Source organism: Battus philenor, unplaced genomic scaffold (assembly GCF_028537555.1).
Source record: "Battus philenor isolate CCGP_79_NKW_IND1 unplaced genomic scaffold, ilBatPhil1.0.hap1 SCAF_6, whole genome shotgun sequence".
In the NCBI taxonomy this organism is placed as follows: Eukaryota; Metazoa; Arthropoda; class Insecta; order Lepidoptera; family Papilionidae; genus Battus; species Battus philenor.
The window spans coordinates 10,234,081-10,253,052 of record NW_027181726.1 but is presented as its reverse complement, the minus strand read 5'-3'; the positions used below and the strand labels follow the sequence as shown (position 1 = coordinate 10,253,052).

The following is an 18,972-nucleotide window of genomic DNA, read 5'->3' as shown; positions in this document are numbered from 1 at the left end:
GTTTAAAACAAATACTCGCAATTAACCATCCACATTAGAAAAACTCGATAATTATGTCGTAATTCAAATCACCTTCGAGTACATTGACTTTACGGCTTTTCCCAACAAATCACCATTTGGACCCGGTCCGGTACATAATACCTGTAATCTTAAAATAATTGACGATCCAAAAGTCCATACAAACGCCTATTCGAATAAAGATATTTTGAATATTGCTGTATTCAAAAACAATATATTCCATCTATATTTAATTTTCTAATTCTATGACGTAACGTTAAGATATACATAAACACGCAGCTGTCATGAGTTTTTATGTTCTAAAGAGATAATACCAAAAGTGACGATAAAGCGAGTCAACATTGCAAAATCTATGTACACACGTTTGACGACACGAGAAGGCAACGCGTAGCATCCGCTACGGAACTTCTACGCGATACCACGTTACGCACCGTTGAAAATTATGAACACTTGACAAAAATATGTTACATATATACTTCAGTAATTATTAATGAAATAAAGAAAAATAAATAATTGCGATTTTTTTTTCTGTTCACATTTCTTTTCTTCACAACTTTTAAAAAAGGTTTAAAAAATTGTCAGCAGTCAACTTCCACATACAAAATTTAAAGAAAAAGTTATGAAGATATAAAACTTTAACAAATTTAGAAAAGTCTATAAAAAATTATACGTGATCGTTGTATGGCTATTTCTCTTGTTAAAACTTTGTAAATAGATTACGCACATGAATATACATTAATTATTTGCCGTTTTTAAATTAAGTTAATCAAAAATTCACTTTTGACGTTTTTCATACTTCACTTTAAGTAATAATTACGTAATATTATTTTTTAATAATTAAGTAAAATGTTCTGCATTAGAAATGATCTTTATAATTTTAATTACACTTAGTTTATAAATGTCAATTAGATCTATGATTTCGAAATTACTGCATGCCTATATTATCAAGATACATCGCCCGCGCTAATTGTAAACGGTTTTCCTATATCGCTTATTAAGTACTGTTACTCAAGTTGCATAAATATAGATAAAGTAGATAGATAAACATATATAATAAATATCGTTACGTGATGTTTATCCCACGACACAAAATTACACTTAAAAAACAATAACAAAAAATAACACAAAGACTAAAACAGAATACGACAAAAATACTAAAAATTAATTAAAATATAAACGTATAATATGTAATATTCAAATACATATTAATCATGTTTAATGGAAATATACTACTAATTAAAAAATATTTAAACTACAAAAAAAATACGCGAGTCATATCCAAAATTCTATATACACAAAATTATTATTATTGTAAATTTAGCTCAAATCGAAAATATGGTTCATTCATGTAATTGCAAAACCAAACACCACATCTACAAATTAAAACAAAAATTACATTTGTCAATAAAGTAGTTGATGGTACAGTACTTTTTCTTTAGTTGGGCATAATAACAAAATCACCACATAATATGTAATTCCCCTAAAATTCTTACGATAATAAATGCAATGTTGTTTGGGGCGACATTTTCTATTTTTTTAAATCATTGAAAACAAAATACGTTCTCCGTTTTTTCTAAAGCTTTTATTTTTTGTAAGAGAAAATCGGAAAATAAGCTAGATTTGAAGAAAAAAACGCGATTTCTATTTTCAAGAGAAAGTTAAAATAGAAAAAAAGATTTTGCTGAAACTGTATGAACTGTGAGAATAAAAAAAATCCATGTGGATATACCAGTTTTACACAGCACAGAGGGTGACCACCGAAGGGATGAAGTGCCTAAGAGTCCCAAATAACACTATCCTCCTCAGGAGAGGCAGGATATCTTGAACATTCAGAAATTTTTTAAAACTTAACCTAACAAATTAAATAAAATGGTTAAGTTAGTACTTTTTATTTTTAGTATATGGTTGACAGTGAATGCGAAGTTCTTAGTTAAAATAAGTTCCTGGTTTAAGCGAAAACTCGGCTCACGTTTGTTAAAGCTATATTCGCGCGTTCCATTTTCCAAATAGAACCTGTTCGGACATGTACTGCGAGATTGCTTTTGTATGTCAGAGGCGCTTAAAATAAACCTTTTGATAGAAACTCTATTCGATTCATTTAATTAGAAAGTGGTTTCAGTTACATAATAATTGATGTCACTAAAACAACAGACATATTTACGATGACTGAATTATCTGAATATCATTTGTTATTGTCCATTACAGGAATAAATTAAAATTCAAAATATATTTTAAGGCATTTTCATGCACTTTTGAATAGTTGTTTTGAAATGTCGTTTATGTTAGTGTACTCAGTCCGAGAGGAAGCTACCGCCAGCACAGAATGATAATCTGGTGAGAAAAGCTGGCAAAAAATCCAAAAGACGTTCTTTAATACTATATTTGATGAATATAACATCAACTCTGTAAATGAGTTCGCTAAGTTCCGCATATTTCGATTTTTTAATAATATACTCTTCATTTTTGAGATAAAACTAAGAAAGGGGAGATCTAAGATATCTTGTGGGACCTTCATTTACAATGTTATCAGAAGATAAATATATTTTAAGGTTATATTCTGTGAGAATTTGATTTTACTATACATACGGGGAGTATAGATACGGGTATAGATATTTACAGTAAAACATTTCCTAATCTAAAAAAACATTAATAATTAGTGTAGTGTATTAACACAAGAGACATAAACAATTTTGTTTTCCAGCTAATGCATTATATGTTATTAATAATTATTATAAAATTGTATCTATTAAGTATTACCAAAACAATAGATAAAAATTGCTCGTTGATTAGATTCCGTCAATTTTATGTAAATATTACAAAAAAAAACAACCAAACGACGAACAAACCTATTAACATATTAACGTATAGGAAACAACAGATACATTATTGTTTAATTTTGAAACACAAGGTTATAAATAAAAGTTATCGACGTTTTGATTTGTTTTAAATGAATTAACCTAGTCAGTATTAATAAAAATTTAACATTTTAAATTCTCTACAATTAACTTTAATCGTGTTATATTAAAACAGTAACGATAAATAACTAATTAATTATATCATTAACAATTATTCCATAGATACAATAAGGAACCAATAGTTTAATTAAATTATTAAGAATTAACAGCAACTTTAAGAAAAAATACCTAATTCATTTCCGCAGTTAAATTTCATAAATTTAAATAAGAGGCGTTTTATAAAAAAATAAACAAAAGTCATTGGATGCACTGATTTATTTAAAGCAGAAAAATAAGGTACAGAAAATATATTTAATCAAAGACAAAATTTAAAAGTATAACTTAAGAAAATTTTGTAGTCAAAAACATGTACATTACCAATTTAAACATAAGCAAAATATTACTGAAAAAGAGAGCAATATCATAAATATTAAACATCATCACTATTTAACAATAAAAGCAACCTGGACCATTCAGCCTTACTTTTTAACATTCAAATAATAATATTAAAGCTGGTAAATAATAAATATTAACATAAGCATAGGCATTTATTTAAATAGATTGCACGTAAGCGATGATAAAGCAAAAAAAATATTGCAATGACTTACTTAAATACGTATAATACACAAATTAAAGCTATAAAAAGCATTGCAATGTAACATAACAATTTAAATATAAATTTTAAGTTGGTTTAAACTTTTTTAAGCTAACAAACAAAAAAGCATTAAAACAGTATAAATGTTAACATAATTGTAAATTATAAAGCTGCAAAAGAGCACGTTTTATATTTGGGCAATTGATGGAATTAAAAGTAACTTGTACTCTCAATCAATAATAAAGAGATTGGATATACAGATTCAGATTATATTTTCCTAGTTAATACATTTGCTTGCAGTTGAAAACGTTTTCATATCGAAAACATCTCCACAAGCAATTAGATAAATAAGACAGATAACTATGTACCAGATAGATTCTAAAAATAGTTCATATTGTTAATATATCAATTATTAACTCATTAAAGTCAGCTTCTTAATTTCTTAGTAAAAAATAAATTTTAGTTTGATACCCATAAGGTCATATAATTATCCAATCTCTGTCTACAGATAATAAGAAACATTTATTAAGCTTCTAATAGCGACAGATAAAAAAGTTTCATAACACCAGCAATTTTTAAAAAAATTAACTAATAAAAACATAAATTAACTTTTTTAAACTACAACAGCTTATATTAGTTACTACAATTATTTATTTGTTATGATGTAAATAGTATGCCAACTGATAATCTATACTTTTCTTACTTCCATTCAATTCTATTACATTCATGCAACTATAAAAGCCTTTAAAAATAGGCGGTAATTACTTTAAAAATTAATTACTTCAAGTAATTCTAAATGCAAGAAACCCGTATTAAAAAAAATGTATGCAATAAATTCTTTCTAAAACAATGCTTTTATAAAAATAGGTTACATGAAGTTTAACAAGCTATTTGATATAGTTAATTGAGACTGCTTAAGAATCACTGAAGATATCAATAACTTACTAACAATCTGCTTTGGCACTAATCACTAACTTTTATTTTTAATAACGAAAAAATTGACTTTCTAAATCCTATATACTTACATATTAATCAATATAATGGAACTTGACTCATAACTTTTATTATTTCATAAACACTATGTTTATTTACTAATTTATAGTTTACCAGAACATCCTAAGTTAAACAATGGAATAAATTAAATAAAAATGTTTGTAAAGCATCACAGAATAACACCGAATAATACGAATTTAATTATTGAAATTACTTTTAGTTAATCTATCACATAAATAATACTGATTATAAAGTCTTCGAAAATATTTTTGGCTTAATAGTAAACACAACCATGAATTCACATTAAAAAGCTAAAATTGTTGTTTCTAATTTGGCAACATTGAAATTACGCAGATATGTACTCATAATACAAATTTAAAAGTTCATTACATTAAAAAAATTATAAAATAGATAAAAGTCAAAATTTTCACATTCGAAAGATCTATAAAATTTAACCATGATAACTTTATCTTAGTCAGGTAACATAAGAGGTAGATAAAAGTTTAACAGTGTAAAGCCCAGAATATAAATACAACCCTAGTATTTTTTTAATTAAGTTCTACTGCTAACATCAATTTATTATATTATATTCAATGAATTTGTTAACAGGTGAGTGTACTATTATGACCATACATTTTTTTTAAATTGCAAAGGAAAAGCCATGACACCATTAGATGTGTTTGTGTTTTCTAGATCAAAATGTTAAAGATTAAAAAAAAATCACATTTGTAGTAAATGCAATGATTTTTTTGGATTTTCGAGTAATGCACTATCCACAAAGTGGTTTAAAACAATAAATTGTCATAAATGCACACCTCTCGCCCTGTGCTTTTCATCATAATAAAACTGCAATGATATATACCAGGGGTGATAAACCTCCTTCATAGTGAAAACATAAATAACTTGTATATTCATTACAAAGGTGGACTTAATTTTAAGCTGTTGTTTGTTATTTAATAAATTTAAAACACATACGAAACAATTAAATTTTTAACATAAAATTGAAAAGGGAACTCTGGAACATTGGCAACCACAATTTTTCCTTCAAAGCACCACATAGTGCTCGAGAGCCGAAGGTTGGCCACCTCTGATGTACTCTATTATATCCTTCTAAAAGGACCTTGGTAATATTTGAAAATTACAGCCTTGTTTTACCATTTGAATTTTGCTGATATTTTCACTTGCAATATTTAAAATATGAAATCAAATGAGATCAATTAATTATTGGCCATCAGTATTGTGTGACAAATGTCAATTTTTATTACATTGCGCATTTTCTGCATTTGAAGCCAACAAAGCAGAAAGTGTGGCGTGTGTAGCACTTAAATTTCCAGATGTAGGGCATACAATATTCTGTGAATTGTTGCCAAGGTTGTTGTTCAAAATTCCACCGCTGGTACCAGAGCTCACTATAGTTACATTAGGTGGTGGTGTAACCCCATTTGCGAAACCGGTAGATAAGACTTTCTGAGTATTGTGCATCATAAACGACTTGCTTGCACTGGAACTGCCAAGAGTGAGCACTTTCTTCAACATCACTGATGAACTACGTGAACTGTCTATCACATCTTTGTTGCAAATGTTATCAAAGTTACTGGAACTTGCGGTAACCACTGAACTTATTTTCGATGTAGTAGTGTGTAATGGTGGTTTTGCCGAATTAACATTGAAGGATACCCCTGATGTGGTTGCATTCAAATTACGATTTATAATATTTCTTGAGACAATGGCGTTATGAAGAATGTTTCCAGTGGGAAAGGATTTTGTAGAAACATTAATATATTGTGTAGGCGCGTTAAGGACTGTGGCATTAGATGTCCGAGTACCAAATCCAATAATAGTGTTTGCAGTACCCTGTGACATGACTGTACTGATTGTTCCTGTCTTTGAGTTGATCGGTAACCTGCAATATAATCATTACAATAAAGTTATTACTTTAATCCTACCAAAATTTAAATAGAGTTTTATTTGTTATAAAATATTTTTTTTTAAGACTAATTAAAACACAAACAAAAACTATTTCATCAGAACTGATATTGTTTTTCATTGTCATATAAATGTCAATAATACAACTGAACAAGTAATTTGTATGATATCTATTCGCATAAATATTATTCTGTTGTCATCAAGTTGCCAGGAAATTTCTTAGCTAAATACTATATTTAATACAAAGATATTTTTACCTATCCACGGCTGTCAAACATTTGACGTCAATTGAATTTATAAAAGGTTAATTAGTGTGAACAAAAAATATTACATACCATTAGACAATAAAATTAAAATACAATATATATTACTAAAGTCTTGTGGTGCACAAAGACTGGTTTATAATTACAAGTTATTATTTATTAACTGACCAGTCATAAAGATGTTACATTTCTTACTTTTCGATTATGACAGCAAAGTCTATAGAGGAAGTTAGTCTTAAATAAAACAATATCATGTACTCACCCACGAATCATTTGTGGAGTAGATACTGGAAGGCTTTGTATTGTGACAGTAGCTTGTGGCAAATGGTGTATGGTCCTCTGCGTAGTTGGTGGAACGGTAGAGCTGGTGTAATAATGAACTGTGCTTCCGGTTATCCGGGGCGGTGCCGCTATGTGGGCGACTGGCACACTGTGTATCATGCCACTAGTTGTTGAAGCAACTGTGATACATTTTGTATTTTGATTTCCTGTAAACTAAAAATAAACCTAGTTAACATATTATTCCGATCTGCAACTCACAATCCAGCCATAATCATATTTGTGTTTACACTTTTTGTGGGTCTCGCTATACCCAGTCTATTAGGCCTTAAGATCTTCCAGTCTACATTAGGCATGTGCCATCTTTAAAAAAAGCTAAATTAGAAACCCAAATTATTATCAAAAAGTAAAACAAGGCGTTTGTTACAATCCTATGTTATACATGAAATAAAAAAATTGGTGGAAAGATACATAAATTTTCTGTTAAAATTTATTTGCCAGCTAGTTTTTACCAGATCTATTGATCTTATATATTTGAACATAAAACTTTATGGCCGGTTCTTTCTAAATGGTATAAATAACATATTAAATCACAACATCCATATATTTTTATAAGACTGGTACAACAAACTGGATAAGGAATAAAAAACATTAATTTTAGTAGCTGTTAATGTGTTTCATCACCCAACAAAAAAAAGTGACAATTCTTTTAAGCTGAACCAACTTTATTTAAAAGAAAAATTGTGTTTGAATCGAAATTTCTACAAGTTACAAGTAGTAAAACTAATCAAGCATGCTGCAGACATTGTAGAACCCAAATTTTATGTCATGGACTAAAATGATAGTGAATAGATTGATGACTAATCGTGAAATATCCAAAATTTTACATTTTGGAGATTAAAAATGATAAGTTGTTAAAAATGTTGCCATATTCAAACATATCTTTAAATTCACAATTGTTAGTGCAGTTGTAAGAGCTCTGTTGTAACTATGTGTGACGAATATAAAAATTACTATTATTTAAAGGTAGTTCGAAAGTTAATATAAAAGTAATAAATACATTATCTGTGTTAAGTGTAGTTCCTAAATCAAATTCGTCTCCAACTAAAGTTATTGTGTCAGGATTAGCTCCGGTCAGCTTTTCAATTGTCTTCCTCGCATCAGCGTCACTCTCAATGTTACCCAAGTTACGACTTAGAAATTCAATATCCGCTTCAACTAAACCATCAACTAAATGGTTCTGGGCATCATTTGCAGGTTTACAAAGTGAAAATGCATCTTCATTTTCTAATTTAATGTCCTCTACTTTGATGTCATCCACATTAATAGTATCTATGTTTTCAACTTTTATGCCATTAACATCTAAATCTTCTACTTTAATACTCTCGACTTTTATATCGTCTAGATCTTCAACTTTAATATTATCAACTTTGATATCATCCATGTCTTCCACTTTTATATCAGCGAAATCTGTATCTTCTTTGAGCAAATTCGATACATCTGAATACTCTCTTCCGGTATCTGGATTTGTCATGTATTGACTAGCATTGAAATTCTTACTATCGAAATCATCGTGACTCTCTAACTTTATGTCGTCAACTTTATATTTCTCTTCCTGATTGTTACTAGAAGAAGGTTGTGGACTATCAGCATTATTTATATCGCCACTAAGCGCTTTTCTTAAAACATATGTTTTTATTTTTCTCAACATAAATGGTGGGACTTTAAATCCTGTTAATTCTCCAAGCATTGGTAAAGAATTATGTTTATAAGCGTCACTATTAGCCAATTCTTCAATGTCCTCTAAAACCTGAAATTGAAATACTGAGTTATTTAGTTATTTCTTATAAATTGTGTATTGTGTAAATTATCTGACGTTAAGTAGTTATCATCTACATACCATTATATAAGTTTTTCCACCTACAGCATTGACCAAATTGTGATTAGCTATCCATTCCTTATCTGCTGTATCAGCTGGATACCTGGGCAGCCCAGAATGTCTAGTGTACAATCTTCCCCTGCAGTTTCCTAATCCTAGCACCTTTAATTATAAATTACCGATTATTATTAAACATTTATAATATTTATAATTATTAATTTACATATTAACAAAATAATTAAGAGTAAATTATACAACATGAATTTTTAATATTATAAAGGGAAAGATTTTTCTTCGGACATTCCAGATTATAAATAATAAAATCATGCAGCACCAAGGTTTGCACCGGTCACATTACAATATCTCATCTAATTAAAAAAAGCTACTGATCTCTACAAACAAAATGCTTAAAAAATTTATAGAAGGCGTTATATGAGGATACTTGTTAATTTTTGAGACCAAGCTCAATTACAAATTAAAACATAAGTAATACAATTTTTGCACACTTAGAACATAAGGAGTAATAAAATAATATTGGAACTTATTAAAACATTTTTTAAATATTTTTAAGGGTTTAAGTAAATACTTATTAAAAGTAAAAATAGAGATTTAGTTCACAAACTTAAAAAGCTTTTTGCTTTTTCTTTTGTTTTAACTGATTTTCTGTTGTCATTAATCAGAGATTTGTTGGCAGAAGCAGTACAAATACATAAATTTAAATTAATATATACCTTATGAGCATGTGAGCCCATTATAAAAAGTGTATCTTGATTTAATCTTGCTGGATTCCATTTTTCAGGGTCTCTAAGAGCTGACATCGGAACTGGTGATGTGGCTTGTTCAGAAATCTGTTCTTGTTTGATTTTTTTACATTTAATATCATGATCAGTTTCAGTTTCTTTTCTTTTACTTTGAGGTAGATTCTGCAACTAAATATTAATGTGTTATTTCTACTTGAGGTTGACCAACCAGCAGTGGCGTAGCTAGGGGGTGGCGAGCGGGGCGGCCGCACCAGGCACCACAAGCAGAGGGGGCACCAAAGTTGAAAATAATTTTTTTTTATTTTTTTTTGAATGTTGAATAATGAAATGTTAAAAGAAAAATGAAAACCATAATTTTAAGTTAATAACATAAAAAAATCGAATTTTATTATTTTTGTGCTGAAAAAGTTGTTAAATAATATGAACATTAAAAAAAGTAAACGGTTACAAAAATATAATATACACAGTGTTTAAGCCTTTCATTCGCAAAACACATAAAGTGTTTTTTTAAAAGGGGCCCTAAATGACAAAATAATAAGTTATTACATTATTGCAAGATTATTTAATGATAAATAGATTAAATAATCTTGAAATAATGTCAATAGAACATGATTTAGTCGACACTATTGATTTTGAAAATGTGATTAATGACTTTGCAGGCCAAAAAGCGAGGAATGTTCGTTTTTAAATTTTCCCAATAAGTTTTATTAAGATTTAATGCTATTTTATATATATTTATTATTATTTTGAATCAAAGAAAAATATATTACCTACATTCTGTTCTGAATTTTGAAATTATTTAGAATCTTTGGGGGGGGGGGGGCACCAAGCCCCAATCTGCCCCAGGCCCCAAATACCATAGCTACGCCACTGCCAACCAGTTAGCAGGACTATGGTATAGTGGACTAAAGTGTATGATTTTGACTATATATTTGACTAATCAAATGCATTTGAAGCAATATTAGAATTTTCTTGCTTTGGAACAAACATGAGAAGAGGTGGTTATATAAGTTCTATACATATGGGTGATTAGTTATAGGTATATACATTTTTAAAAGGGTGAATGCTCATTTGTCAGCAACAAGCTTTGAAGATTTTAATACTGTATAAAGTAACACTTCTAACAATATTTTCATTACATACATTAATTAATTCTTTCTATTCAAATGAGACACGGAAATAACTTCTGGCAATACAAAGTACAGAGACAAATAGTACACAATAATTAATTTCAATATTTATTTTCTTACTATACTACCATTACATTATTCATTATTTCTGAGACCACTGATTTTTGGAAATGTGTACCACATATTAATTGATAGCAAATGAACTAAAAAACATTCTTTTACTACTGTAACCAAACATTTATTTAGTTTAGTGACATATTCTATGGAGTATTCCACTGTTTGCCATGTCATGTACTCGTATTTATTACAGCCTCCTATTACAATTTAAACAGTGATATTAAAAAAACCTGAGACATTTATTTATCGAATTAATTTCTTGAAATTAGCCCTTGTCTGCCCTATGATCTGATTTCGGCTTGACATTGATTTATAGGCCCTCCTGTACGTAAGCAAATTCTTTAGCATTCAATCAATTAAAAATCAAACTTTCAGTTAGTTGATGAAGAACATTACATACACTAAAACTACTTACGGTTTGTTTCGAAAATCTCGAGTCAACTGAGGGATCAATTTCACAAATCTCATTTGATGAAGTTGCTGGTCTTGTTGGTGTTGTATATAATAACCGAGTGGCATCTAACATTGCACGACAAACTGCACGCACCTATAAATTAAAAGAAACGAATTTAGCTATGCTATTAAGTATGTATCTAAAATAAAAAGCTGGATTATCAATTTTATCAACATTAATAAAAAAACTAGAATTATGCCTTTTCCAAGTCATAAATTACACTCAAAAGGGGCACATACAGTGGCATCATACAATCTTAAATAATTCACTCCTTGTGCATTAATCATACAGGAATGCCACTGCTTACAAACAAGTTCCCTAGGATGGGTAGTAGCATCCTGTGTACAATAATACACAGCAATCGCCAACCTGCATGCCAAGCTTGGTGATTTTGGTATGTTCCCCATAGATATCTTTGGGGGAGACCTATGCCTTGCAGTGGGTTTCTATGTGCTGAAACCAGAATATACATTTAAAGACCAAAATAGGTAAAATTTGATATTACACCATATGATAATACAAAACACTGACCTGATCTTCACTTACAGATTCATCTCCCAAGTTCAATCTGATATTGTTAACAGCTGGTACAAAAAATTTCTGGAAAAATTTATGTCATATATTTTTATAAGTACATAACATAGGCATATGTTTGTCTGTAAGGTATTGCCTTGGATGATAACACCGCCCATTTTACTTTGTTTGGAGAAGTACATAGATACATTACAATATTTCTACATTTTCTCTTTTACATAAACAATAAAAAGTATTACTAATAGTAAAATTTTTGCATGAATAAACCTCAAAAAATTATATTCCGCACCTCTAAATACTTCTTGATTACTTGATCAATTTCTCTTGTAACAGCTGACTGGATGGTTTGTCGTAACATATCCAAAGATTTATTGGCACTGGCTCGAAACTCAGCAATGGGTCTGGAATGTGGCTGGACTGGCCCAGGTAGGCTAAATCTTCTATGCATTGTCGCCAAAGTATTTATTGCAATTTGCCTGGTTATTGGTTGCTTCTGGAAAAAAAATGTTGCAATTTAAAATACTAACTTCAAAGGAACGACTTGTTCATATAATTAAATGTTTAAATGTCAAAAACAATATTTCAATTGAAAACAGAATTAGGTACTAAGATAAGATTTTAAAAGATATTATTTCACAGATAAGATTATCATCACTAGTTAAACTTAACTTGTTATTTCAGTTTGTCAATACAAAGTGGAAATTGATTTCTGTTTCAATCTCCATTAATCATTATAACTTATAGTAAATGGTCATCGCGTTATTACACGAAAAGTACATTTGTAAGTCAATATGGTAATAGTATTATAAAAAATGTAAATAATATGAGTAAATGTATGAACATGTTAAAAAAAAGACTTAATAAATTATTTGTTTTAAAGAAGGCAACAAGAATATTTCATTAAGAACGCCTAACTTAATCGATAATATAATAAAAAGTATCAAATTTACCGTCTGCATATTACTTGATGTATTAACTTTATTGGTCAACGATTTAACAGGTGCTTGAAAATTCCACGAAACTGACTGGGAGTTTTCTGTATTAGTATTATTTGGTACTTCGACATTATTCCAAGTCTTTTGAATCACCATTTCGAAATATTAACATAAAGTTTGCGTAAAGTAAGTAAATTAATTATGAAAATACATCGCTGATATTGCTTACAAAATATTATATTTATTACAATAGCGCCTATAACTATACAAAAAAATAATAATAATATAACAATTTAAGTAACATAAGACAAGCTTTGTCAAAAAACAATTCAATACTCCCATGAAAAGGGCACAGAATATCCACCGAAATGGACAACTGACAAGACGACAAATGTTTTATAAAAAAAAATAACAATTTTTGACATTCTCGCATTTGTTGAAAAATTAACTTGTAACTGAAAACAAAAGCAAATCGTTAACCAAGTTTTGAAGATAAGCAGTTACTTAAATTCTAAGTTTACTATAAAACAAATAATTCAGTTAATTAGTAGTTAGTTAGGACTGTTAGTAGTAGTATTAATTAGCCTTACAGTTTATATTATATGACATAGCTTTAAAATATAAATTCACAATATTTTGAAGCTATATTTAAAAATAATCACAATTTTAATAACAGAAACTTAGAACTAGACTTAGACTAGAGAACTAGACTAAACTTAGACTTACTTAAAACGAGACCATTCAATCAGACAATAAAAAAGACTGGTAAGTAATACAATTTCCTTATAAGAGTACGGAACAAAATTGTACCTTACAATTCATCTGCCCAGTTTAATTACCTTAAAACTATCGTACCAGTATTAAAAAAAGTACTTAACACCAGATCTTTAATGAAGTTCATAACATCAGTTAGTGGTCTACTTTTACTAATAGACGAAGGCACCGCATGGTAGTAGTGAATCTACTTAGATGTCGAGTAACAAAAGATATCTATTACTATTTTACCATCACCATAATTATAGTTAAATATTTTTTATTAGACAAAATAATTGAAGTTTTCAATAAGTTTATCCTATATATTTATAAACAAACTAAATGTAGACTATTACATAAGATTTACATACATATAATGAAGTTATGATAAGTCCACAAGAAAATTTCATTGACTGATATTTTTTAGAAAAAATTGTTTGATAATTACAAGTTTTATATTGTTTATCGGATATGTCCTATTTATGCATTTTGCACGTTTGAAAAATTAATTAAGGACCATAAATATTGCGAATTTATTTGAAGAGTTTTACTAAAAAAATAAGTACGAGCAAAATAAGGAGCCTTTTATCTATATTATATTTATAAATATTATTTGTTCGTTTATTACATAATACAATATTACGTAGCTAAAGCTATGAGAATTTCACTTTATAAAAGTGTTAGTAAAAGTGAAGCTACTATGTATTGTTAGAAAACTTCAACATTCTTAATAATTTATAATATAATGAAACTTGTGTTGATAGAGCTAAAAATGAAATATTTTCCCAAGATTAAGGTAGTTACAAAAGAAATAGTAACATTACGAAAACACGTACTATTAGAATGACTTCTATTTCGTTCATTCACAAATTTGTCACTTTGCTATTAAAGTTTCTAAGCTTTCAATTAACTCTTCGCTAAGTGCTGACACGGTACTTTTTAAGGTAAATAATACTCAATCCATTAAGATATATACGACATAAATTACTAATGAATAAAGGTTTATTAAAAAAATAATTGATGGAATATACATGTATATATATGTTTTGATAGTAATTAGTTTATTGCGTACACGTAATGGAGTTTCATATTTCAGGAATCTTCGTCATTTTTAGAAGTTATTTAATATAAACATCTGATAAGATTTATCACCTCTTTAATTACTAACTGTGAATATGTAACATAGAGTAACAAAATTTAAAACTATTCCTTATTCTAATAACAATTAGTAACTATAGAAATTGTACTTTGTACTACAAACAAGTTTACAAGGCCTTACGGTTTTTTTTAAATATGCAAATTATTTAAACGGCCAGATTGTTACTAACAAAAAATATTGAATTATTAACTAAATTTTGGTTAAGACATTTTATCACGAAAGTAAATATAATGTATAAACTACCTTAATTATATATATTTTTATATTATTTAATTATTTGTGTTACATCTATACTAATACGTAATGTAATGTACATGTTATATAAGCAATTGCATAAAATAATATTTATATCTTATCATGACATTTGACACTTGTTTGCAATTGCCTATTGTGAGATTATTACATTAAAGAGGTCATTAATCTTACTATAACTGTGGTATTGTTATCTTAATTGCAATGAATATGTGTGCATTTCTTACTATAAAATCTTAAAATAATTTATTAGAAATAGTCATTTTTTTACATTAACTGAAAATTAATTTTAAAATTCATTTAGTGCCTAAAAGTATGGTTGGTATGTATGTAGTTATTAAATATAAATTGGTCATTTTAACAATTTCTGATTAGTCTTTCCTCCAAATTTTTTTTCATTTTCTATAAAACAAACCTTGAATGAGGGTTTAAAAATAAAACTAAATTTAAAGAAAAATTTTGTAACAAGACATGCTTTTTCATTTAAATTGATTGCATGAAAATGTATATCTTCTCAAGAACTTAACCAAATGATAGATTGCAATTGAATTTAATGCAATATATTATCAAATTCAAGCAATATTTTTTTGTCAATGTAGTAGACTTGTTTTATAATGTTTGGGGTTTCATGAATATTTAAATACAGAACTAAGTACTTATTTTGCATGCAAGAAACTTAAAATGTTGAGATTTTTAATGAAGACTTCATTATCATAAATTATCATTTTGTCATAAAAAAAACACATTTTTTACTATAACTTTTATTCTAGTTAGTTCTATTTATAATGTTTGAACTAAACCTCAAAGCAAAATTAGAACATAAATGTAGTAAAACAGGAAAATTAATAAAATTTGTTATACTAAATACAAGTCATGATATTAAAACCATAATATCTGTGTTAGTAAGAAGTTGCCGAATTTTAAATGACTGTTGCAGCATGTCTATAATAAGAAAGTGAATGAGCATTCACTTCATGTTACAACTTATGTTTATCTCACCACATTATTTACAAAAAAAATGTAGTGTGGCTGAGACTGTAAATAATTAGTATGTAATCTAAGGAATATGTTTATTATAACTGGATATGAAAGTATAGTTACTGGGTGTTTCTAAATGGGCATCTATGAGCTTACTTTACAACAAACTACTTATTTAACATCACATTAGCCTAATGATGCTGTAACTAATGATTAAATTCTTTAATGTTCTTATCAGTTAGTATGTATAGTAGTGCTAGGTTTACAGATTTTGATTTGATATGATATTGTTTTGAATTGATGTGAAAATTTTCTATTGTTATAGATACCAAAATGTCAAAAATAAAGGCAGGACCTGTCGTCGACGTGCTTGGTGATGAGATGACTAGAATCATATGGGATCTCATCAAAAATAAGTTGATTTTGCCATTTTTGGACATAGAATTACACACTTATGATTTAGGTATGGAGTACCGTGATCAGACTAATGACCAAGTTACAATTGACTGTGCCAATGCTATCAAAAAATACAATGTCGGTATTAAGTGCGCAACAATCACTCCTGATGAGAAAAGAGTTGAGGAGTTCAACCTGAAACAGATGTGGAAAAGCCCTAACGGAACAATTAGGAACATCCTTGGGGGAACAGTATTTAGGGAGGCTATTATTTGCAAGAACATTCCCCGTCTTGTAACAGGATGGGAGAAACCAATAATAATTGGTCGTCATGCTCATGCAGATCAATACAAGGCAACAGACTTTGTTGTGCCTGGCGAAGGCAAATTGGAGCTCATATGGACTCCTCCATCTGGGGAACCTATTAAAAAAGTTGTCAATGAATTTAAAGGAGCTGGTGTAGCTCTCGGCATGTTTAATACTGACGCCTCTATCATTGACTTTGCTCACTCTTCATTTAAGTATGCTTTGGATAGGAAATATCCTTTATACTTGAGCACAAAGAACACAATTCTTAAGAAATATGATGGCCGTTTTAAGGACATCTTCCAAGAAATCTATGATAAAGAGTACAAAGCATTATTTGAGGCTGCAGGCATTTGGTATGAACACAGGCTTATTGATGACATGGTTGCTTATGCTATGAAATCAGAAGGTGGATTTGTTTGGGCTTGCAAGAATTATGATGGTGATGTGCAGTCAGACTCTGTAGCTCAAGGTTATGGTTCATTAGGTCTTATGACATCAGTTTTGATATGTCCTGACGGGAAGACGGTAGAGGCTGAAGCTGCTCATGGTACTGTAACTAGACATTATCGCTTCTATCAGCAAGGCAAGGAAACATCAACCAATCCAATTGCTTCTATCTTTGCATGGACTAGAGGTCTTCTTCACCGAGCTAAGCTTGATAATAATGATGAACTCAAGAAGTTTGCTGAAACTTTGGAAAGTGTTTGTATTAATACAATTGAATCTGGTGTCATGACAAAAGATCTTGCTATCTGTATCAAAGGCATGAATAATGTAAAGAGAGAAGACTACTGTGAGACATTTGAATTTATGGACAAATTGGCTCAAAATCTTAAGAAGAGTTTAGGAAAATGACTGTTAACATGTCACAAAAGTAATATATAAAGATACATTTTTATTTACTAATTATGTGGGTCATGGAACTAAGGGTGTATTGTTTAAAAGCATTTATTTATAATAAGGAAACAATAAACATACTCTTTGTATTCTTATTTATAACTGTTTTTTTTTTTCTAATAAATTTTTGGTTTGTGTTATATCTCTAATCTTTGACCTTAAATGTATTACAAATTAGCATTATAATTCTATTACAGTTTGGTATTTTTTATCTTTGTTAAATGGATGGAAAATTTGGAAAGTAATCCTTTATTTCACAATATCTACATGGAAAATTCTTGTAATATTATTACTATGTAATGAGAGTCAACCTGCAACGTTAAATGCATATTAAAAGTGAATTATTTGATATATTTTATAATATGTATTCTATGTAGCTTCTATGTATCTAACTTGCTTTTCACTTTGTTGCAACCGGGTACTTAAGTAGTCTTAGTCTGGATATGTTAATAAATGCGAAATAAGATAATTAAGTAACTAGTAGCTGAGACAAAAGTAGTTAACGAGATTTCGTAAATAATAATAACACGATTCAGAAAGCGCTGGTTTATGTCCTAGGTTTGGCTTAAACAAGAATTTGCCTCACAATATTCAATCTTCAGTCTAGTAGATTGAATAGTATTTCAGATCAGAAAAGATTTCGGCGTGTGAGGCCAAAATTATTACACAATTGAGTAATTTATTTTAAAGACAATTGTGTCAGTTTTGTGCGTCATTGATAACAATTGAAACGTGTTTACATAAATAGGTAAGGTGGTTTTATACTCAGTGCTATCATATTGGTCATGCATGATAACACAAGGTCGTTCTCGTAAATTGATATTCATTCGCCACAAAAGTTTATTTAATGTAAATTTTTGAACTGTATAAAATATATCGTTTTGTAAACTATCACGGATCTGTGGTTCATATCTGTCAAAAATTGCAAAAAAATTTAATTGCTAAAAAAACTGATATTTTTAGTGGCAGCAAAGGAAACAAAGTCGTTTGTATATTTTACCAGTTAAAATTTGCGACAAACCTCTTTTAGTTACGTTATGTAAAAAGAAGTAGAAGCGGTGAAGTTCCATTTTTACATTTAAAATTAATTACGAAGTATGCTCAATTACGTGCAGTGTCAGTACGAGTAACACAAAATTGGTTTAAGTGTTTTCAAGTCCGGGATTTTATGACCTGTTACAAATATTGCTGATACCATTACTGATATTACTAATGTACTCTTTTGCGGATAAAAAAAATTCGGTACATCAGACGACAATTGAAGGTTGACAGAAAGTAGCACAGAATCTTTTAAAAATACTCTGTATACAAAAATCGCGATGTTTGATTGCTTTATAAATTCACTTAAAAACTCATTTACTGATCTGTATATATTACTGTTAACGTAAAC

The 18,972-nt window shown here is 28.8% G+C and overlaps 2 protein-coding genes across 2 annotated transcripts; one reads left to right on the top strand and one right to left on the bottom strand.

Moving 5' to 3' along the window:
• Nucleotides 1-5,030: 5,030 nt before the first annotated feature.
• LOC137930411 (uncharacterized) lies at nt 5,031-13,106 on the bottom strand. The gene is made up of 9 exons (XM_068773652.1): nt 12,854-13,106; nt 12,193-12,396; nt 11,901-11,969; nt 11,331-11,462; nt 9,639-9,836; nt 8,929-9,069; nt 8,089-8,838; nt 7,012-7,244; nt 5,031-6,463 (listed from the first exon to the last, which is right to left on the bottom strand). Exons 1-9 carry the CDS (start codon nt 12,992-12,994, stop codon nt 5,812-5,814), a joined length of 2,520 nt encoding a protein of 839 aa, XP_068629753.1. The 5' UTR covers nt 12,995-13,106; the 3' UTR covers nt 5,031-5,811.
• A 1,342-nt stretch (nt 13,107-14,448) lies between these two features.
• Idh (isocitrate dehydrogenase [NADP] cytoplasmic) lies at nt 14,449-17,724 on the top strand. Its single transcript, XM_068773983.1, has 2 exons — nt 14,449-14,535; nt 16,306-17,724. The coding sequence occupies exon 2, from the start codon at nt 16,314-16,316 to the stop codon at nt 17,538-17,540; it is 1,227 nt and encodes a 408-aa protein (XP_068630084.1). The 5' UTR covers nt 14,449-14,535; nt 16,306-16,313; the 3' UTR covers nt 17,541-17,724.
• Nucleotides 17,725-18,972: the final 1,248 nt, after the last annotated feature.

Coding starts and splice junctions, on each gene's coding strand:
- LOC137930411 (XM_068773652.1), bottom strand. CDS start 12,994: ATGGTGATTCAAAAGACTTGGAATAATGTCGAAGTACCAAATAATACT. Junction 12,397..12,853: donor CATCAAGTAATATGCAGACG/GTAAATTTGATA, acceptor TTTTTTTTCCAG/AAGCAACCAATAACCAGGCA. Junction 11,970..12,192: donor TAATCAAGAAGTATTTAGAG/GTGCGGAATATA, acceptor AAATTTTTCCAG/AAATTTTTTGTACCAGCTGT.
- Idh (XM_068773983.1), top strand. CDS start 16,314: ATGTCAAAAATAAAGGCAGGACCTGTCGTCGACGTGCTTGGTGATGAG.